The sequence below is a fragment of the Camelina sativa genome, chromosome 11 (assembly GCF_000633955.1).
Source record: "Camelina sativa cultivar DH55 chromosome 11, Cs, whole genome shotgun sequence".
Classification (NCBI taxonomy): domain Eukaryota; kingdom Viridiplantae; phylum Streptophyta; class Magnoliopsida; order Brassicales; family Brassicaceae; genus Camelina; species Camelina sativa.
This window is the reverse complement of record NC_025695.1, coordinates 10319698-10326881: the sequence shown is the minus strand read 5'-3', so window position 1 is coordinate 10326881 and position 7184 is coordinate 10319698. Positions and strand designations below refer to the sequence as shown.

The 7184-nt window shown below is 31.9% G+C and overlaps 1 protein-coding gene across 1 annotated transcript; it reads left to right on the top strand.

Moving 5' to 3' along the window:
• LOC104722717 (cysteine-rich receptor-like protein kinase 15) lies at positions 3471-6128 on the top strand. Its single transcript, XM_010440925.1, has 7 exons — positions 3471-4302; positions 4429-4566; positions 4653-4771; positions 4859-5069; positions 5163-5400; positions 5481-5631; positions 5710-6128. The coding sequence occupies exons 1-7, from the start codon at positions 3471-3473 to the stop codon at positions 6031-6033; spliced, it is 2013 nt and encodes a 670-aa protein (XP_010439227.1). The 3' UTR covers positions 6034-6128.

Genomic DNA, 7184 nt, shown 5'->3' with positions numbered 1-7184 from the left:
AGCTTATGTTTTTATAATATTGTTCCCATACAATGCATCTATATAAAAAGTATACTACATTAATTTTCTTAAATACACTAATTTTTTATCAACAAAAAAACACTCATTCAAGATTCTTCGATAGAATCAACATCAAACCAAACTTAACACGTCACCGTTTTTGTAAACATTGATTTGGGTAAACACGATTACTGCGTGACGAGTGACGACTAATTTTAGAACGTTACGTTACTTTTGGACAGGTCACATAAACAAATACATTGCATTTCTACAAATGGCAGATGTTCATACAAGTTTGAATCGGTGTAATTTAATTAAAGACAATGTTACTCACTATATAATTACTTTTACTTGTGCTATTAAAAGGAAATCAAATTTTACCTCTTTTTGTATCTTTTTAAGTTTTATTAGTAGGACTCTATGGTACATCAAGAGATAATAGTTTATATACTACTAGATTAGGACCCGTGTTAGAGCACGAACTGAAATTTCTTTTATTTATATTGTAGTTTTTATATAAAATATAATTTATGTGATTGTTTTTAGAAGTTATTGTGAATAAAAGTTAAGAACCAAGTTGAAATTTAGGACCCGGGTTAAAAGTGATTGTTTTTAAAAGTTGTTGTGAATAATATTAATTTTTGATATTTTGTTGCGTATATATGGTTACTTAAATATTCAGTGGAGATTTTATTTTATTTATTTTTTTTTTTTTGGAATATCCTTAGAATTTCTAAGAGGATCTCAAATCGAGATTTAACTAATGGTTACAACTCATATAACTTATAACCTATCAAATAATCAAATAATTAATCTTATAACTCATATTATATAGTTTACACAAAAAAGTTGTGTACTTCCGTTTTATTATATAGGGGGATTATGAAATGTTTGATATTCTTTGTTTTTAATAAAATATTACAATTTTTTAGTATATATTTTGTTGTCTATTTACAAAAGGAAAGAGAAATGAATATTGACTGACATATTTATAGTTAATAATCTAATTAAAGCTGAAAAAGCTGTGTTTAGTATGTAATTGTTATGATCTCGATTTTAAGCTATAATTTTTTTGTTAATGATAGATTTAAAATCTGTAGTTTGATGAATGATCATATTTAGAAACAACTAATATAAAATCTGTAAGGTTTGTATACAAAATGTACTTCAAAAATATTAAGATATATTTAAAAGTGAAAATATTAATTACATATATTGTATCTATTAATTCTTTATATTCTCTTCATCTAGTACTAGGATTTAACCCGCGGTACACCGCGGGACAATATTTTTAATTTTACAATTTTAAAATTAATATTGTATTTATTTGTTATTTTATTATTGTTTTATTAATTTTAAAAATATAAAATTTTACAGGTATTTGATATAAGTATTCAAAGTATAGGATTTTTGTAGTGTTTTCAAAGTTTTAACCCGTGTGGTATATGTATAGTCTAGTAATACATTTATCTCCTGGTACACATCTAAAAGTGTTTTAAAAAAAAACAATTCCACTTAACTCCCTATATGGGATTAATGCCAACCCGTCTCACAAAAAATCAAAATAAGTTTTTGCGAAAAAAATAATAATCAAAATAAGTTTTTGCATAAAAAAAAAAATCAAAATAATCAAACATACCGTGTAACCATGTCTTTTTTGACTAATGTGTGGATTTTCATTCCCTGAAATGATTAAAGCAGCATAGTAAGATTCATGTGAATAATAAAAGAGAATAATGGAAATTATGTTTTTGTGTGATTCTTACAGTGCCAAGATCAGCTCCAGGGTTTCCGCAGTGCTGCTTGTGTATTGACGCGACAAGTGAAGGACTTTCACTTGCACCCTCCACGCCGTCTTGTAAGGGCGGACATCTCTCAAAAAACCAAATGTTGCAGCCATTTCTCTTTTAGATATGAGATTGTAGGTTTTGGTCGTAGATGTTTTGTATAGTTTTTGAAGTTGATATTTATATATCTAAATATGCTTGATGAGGAAGGAGTCTTTTATCGAGACCAATAAAAGCGAAATTTAATTGTATTCCGTTTTTAGTTGTTTATATTATTACCAAACAATATTCAGTTTCTAAATAAAATATATACTGAATTAAATGTATGTCTTCTTGCTAAAGTTAAATATTTGTGAATATTGGTTTTCAAATCATTCTAAAATTAGATTTTCGGTTTAGGAAATTTATTAATGTTAATATAATTATGGAGATTGTAAACTTTTGTTATGGCAAAATCTGTTGTATATTATTTAAATTTGAGAGATTCTAGCATCCATAAAAATAGTTTTGGAGATTTAATGGGTTAAAACTTTAATGGGTAGAGTTGTTTTTGGAAAAATCGGAATGTATAGATGTTGTTAAGATTTTATGGCAATAAATGTAACAAATGTTGGTCAATTTAAGAAAGTTTAGTATTTGAGTTTTTCTGCAATGTTATTTATGGAATTGTTTTATGGATTAATGTTATAAATAAAACAAATTAAATAACCAAAACTTCAAAGACATAACAGAAAATGTACTTCAAAAATAATAATATAGAAACAAACATTACAGATATTTGGTTATCCAAACATTGGTTTGGTGATCATATACCATATCAGCGTTTTGACCCTCAGCGAGACTATGTGATCTAGTGGAAAAGAAAGAAGCGTTGGAGGGAAGAGAAATCAATAGGGATCTGACAGTTACATATATCATCTTAATTTCTCTTTTCCTCGAAGGACTGTTTAATTAGCACGTCTTTGTTCCAACTAACTGTACAAACTAAATTTTTCACAATGAATTTGTTTGAATGAGAAAACAAATTCAATAAATAACTCTCTCAAAAAACTCGATCAAAGCTAAAAATAAAAAGGGAATTTAAATCTCTTGAGGAACAAGTTAGGTTTTCGCTCAAGAACTATGAATAACTAGAGTTATTGTATTAATTGCTAGATAGATTACAAAGAGGGGTTTCCCTTTATTTATATGCTTTCTTAGATTACATAATATGTATACTTTCCTAATACTTTGAACTGAAATGAAGAAAGTTTCTTCTTCTTAATCAAGTCGGTCATGAGGTGATTTGGGAAGTCGGTTTGTTGCTCCTAGACTGAATTTAATTGGACCTTCATTCGAAAGCTGAATTTACAGTTCGGACGGATTCCCAGATCAAATAACCAGTTTATCTTTAGTTTAAACCAGTATGTTGGAGGTGCCAATTCCCGCATCAACATGGAAGAATAATTAATAGTGACAAAACTATCTTTTGTCATCATTCTGATCCGGTAAATGAAACTATAAAAATTTGCCATACAATAAAATACAAGAAAAGAAAAAAAAAATGAAACGAAAAAAGGAAAAGAGGCGTTTTGCGTTTACTATGACTTTGATAGAATTATATGGTCGTCACAAACCATCCTCTACTTCACGTTATTCATTTTATAAATAAAGAGATCCATGATGTGAAACCCAAATCGAGCCATGCCTCTTTACGCCTCTTTCATATTCCTTTTCCTTTTCTCTCTCCTCACTAACTTCAGAGCTTCTGCTCAAAGCCCTACTTTCAAATTCATACACGATTATTGTCCAAATACGACAACATATTCAAGGAACAGCACTTACTTCACCAATCTCAAAACCCTTTTATCCTCTCTCTCCTCCGGCAACGCCTCTTACTCCACCGGATTCCAAAACGTCACGGTGGGACAAGCGCCCGACAAGGTCACCGGACTTTTTCTCTGCCGTGGAGACTTGTCCCCGGAAGCTTGCCGCAGCTGTGTCGCCTTTTCCGTCAACCAAACCTTAATTATGTGTCCGAATGAGAGAGAAGCCGTGTTCTATTACGACGAGTGCATGCTCAGATACTCTCACAATAATATTCTGTCAACCCTTATATACGATAGAGGATACCGAATGAGGAACGCCAATAATATTTCATCTCATCTAGAAGACGGGTTCGGAGATTTCGTATCTTCCATGATGAACCAAGCTGCCATGGAGGCAGCCAATAATTCTAGGAAGTTCTATACAATAACCGCCAAATGGAACGCACTCCAAAGTTTGCACGTACTGGTTCAGTGCACTCCTGATCTTAGAAGACAAGATTGCTTGGCCTGTCTGCAAGAATCCATCAATAGATTGTCTTTTTACAGACTTGGAGGAAGACAGCTCTGGCCAAGCTGTAACTCAAGGTACGAGGTTTACCCGTTCTACAACGAAACCACCGCTAGAGCACCACGAAAACAACAAGCACCACAGCCATTGTTGCCTTCGCCCGCCTCTACTTCTCCGGTGTCATCTCCTCAACGACCTGGTGAACTCTTTCTTCTTGCTCTGTTGTTTTTGCCGTGATGCATATTTTTTTTTTCCTTGTGATTAATTGTCGAGATTTAATTCATCTGTCACTATACTATCTCACATAAAGATTTTTGAAAAGCAGGGAAAGGTGGGAAATCAAACGTGTTACTGGTAGCCATTGTTGTGTCTATTATAGTGGCTGTTCTGCTTTTCGTTGCTGGTTTTTGTTTCCTTACAAAGAGGACAAAGAAGACTTCTGATACAGCACATCCGTTTGATGGTAAAGAATCCAATGTTGACAATCTTAATGGTCATTGATCAGATTCTTTTTTCCTATTTACTAAGAGTACTTTTATTATGCAATAGGAGATGATATAACAACCGTAGAGTCGCTGCAACTTGATTATAGAACAATACAAGCTGCAACAAATAATTATTCAGAAAATAATAAGATTGGCCAAGGCGGATTTGGCGAGGTTTACAAGGTACTACATATTACTATTAATTCGCCTGATGTTGTGTACTTTCACATTTTGGATAACGAGATGATGCTAATTAATCGAAACGAATAGGGTACACTTTCCAATGGGAGTGATATTGCGGTGAAGAGATTGTCAAAATCATCAGGACAAGGTGACACAGAGTTCAAGAACGAGGTTGCTCTTGTTGCAAAGCTTCAGCACAGAAATCTGGTTAGGCTTCTCGGGTTTTCTATTGAAGGAGAAGAGAGGATACTGGTCTACGAGCATGTGCCCAACAAAAGCCTTGATTACTTCCTCTTTGGTCAGTTGGATTTATTTACTCACTTGTTTCAATGGTCCTTTAGCTACTCTTGGAAACTTAAGATTTTACTATATTTCATTGATATACGCACAGACCGCTCAAACCAAGGGAAACTGGACTGGACTCGACGATACAAGATTATTGAAGGGATTGCTCGGGGGATTCTATATCTTCATCAAGATTCACGGCTAACAATCATACATCGTGATCTCAAAGCAAGTAACATTCTCCTAGATGCCGATATGAATCCTAAAATTTCTGATTTTGGAATGGCAAGAATCTTTGGAATGGACCAAACCCAGGAGAATACAAGCAGAATAGTTGGTACCTAGTAAGTTTTCCAACTTTGGTATTCACAAAAACCACTTACATTATTTTGCCAACATACTAAAGTTTTGATGTGGATTCTAGTGGTTACATGGCTCCTGAATATGCGATGCATGGCCAATTCTCAATGAAATCAGATGTCTATAGCTTTGGGGTGTTAGTTCTTGAGATTATAACTGGTAGGAAAAATAGCAGCTTCTACGAGACAAACGGTGCACATGACCTGGTCACATATGTAAGTTCAAATGCAATCATGTTGTAGATATATATACCACTCTTACAGTAAGCAACAATTGATTGATTAATGTTGTAGGCTTGGAGGCTTTGGGGTAACCGAACATCGTTAGACCTTGTGGATCCAATCATTGTAGAAAATTTTCAAAGCAGTGAAGTTGTTCGATGCATCCATATTGGTCTTTTATGTGTTCAGGAAAATCTAGTAGAGCGTCCGACCATGCCAACCATTTTTATGATGCTTACTAGTAATACTGTGACTTTGCCAGTGCCTCGACAACCAGGGTTTCTCGTTCAGAGTAGACTGGGAAACGACCCACTTGATTCAGATCATCAACAACGAGGAAGTCTGTTCCAGGGATCTGTTGATAGTGAATCGATCACTGATTTATATCCTCGTTGAATATGATGTTACCTCCACGCTTGTACCAATTCGTATTGAAATGCTTATTTTGCTTTATCAAATATTTTAATGCTACGGGTTGTCTTACACTTTCACTACAAGTGAATCTATCTATCTATTTTTTCTTTTTCTGTTTACCTTCTTCCACCACATCAGCATCAACCTAAATAATGTTATATTTTTTAACATTAAAAATTCTATTTTAAATATTCATTCACTGCATATTTATTACTTATAATTAATAATAATAAAAAATAAATAAAAAATGAATTACGTAAAATTAATGAAATTTTAAAATAAGAAAAACAATAATATTTTTTAGTAAATAATAAAATAATAACTATATAAAATGAATTAACTAAAATAAATGAACATTTTAAAATATTAAAATTTTGTTTTAGTAATAATGTTATTATTCAAATTTTAACCAAAAAATGATCATATTTCAAAATTTAGAATAGGTTAATGAGTTTTAGAATAGAAGTAAGATTTTAATGCATTTGGTGGAGTAAATAAAGAATTTATGTAATTGTAATTATAAAATTGTAAACATAGAAATACAATTAAAGTGAAACATTAGTTTCTAAGAAACATATACTACAAAAATATATTATGAAATTTTACTTTAAGAAAAATAAAAAATTAATTACTCAACTCAACTTACAAGTTTTGATTTAAAACGAAGACATTGTAAGGTTCACACTTTTTTTGAAAAAACTATGAAAATAATTCATCTAAAAAGACAAAAAGAATGGTCACAAAATATAGAAAAATGATATTGTGAATGTTGTGAAGAATTGCCATTTCATGGGTGTGATGCATCGTGATTTAAAGCCTGCGAATTTCTTGCTCTCGAGTAATGATCAGGATGCTATGCTCAAAGCTATTGACTTTTGTAAGATCAATAATACTCTGCTGTTGTTATTCATCACCATAACGTACAAGTATTGATATGTCTATATTTTGCATCTCCTTAGCATGTATTTGTTATGCATTTAGCTAGGATAACTAGTTGTTTTGCATTATTTTAGAATCTCTTTTATACACTTTGCATATTTAGGAAGTTTATGCATCATCCTTGCATACATTATACATTTTGAAGTATTTTAGGTGCTTAGTAGACGTCGGAGACGCAGACGATCGAGCCATTC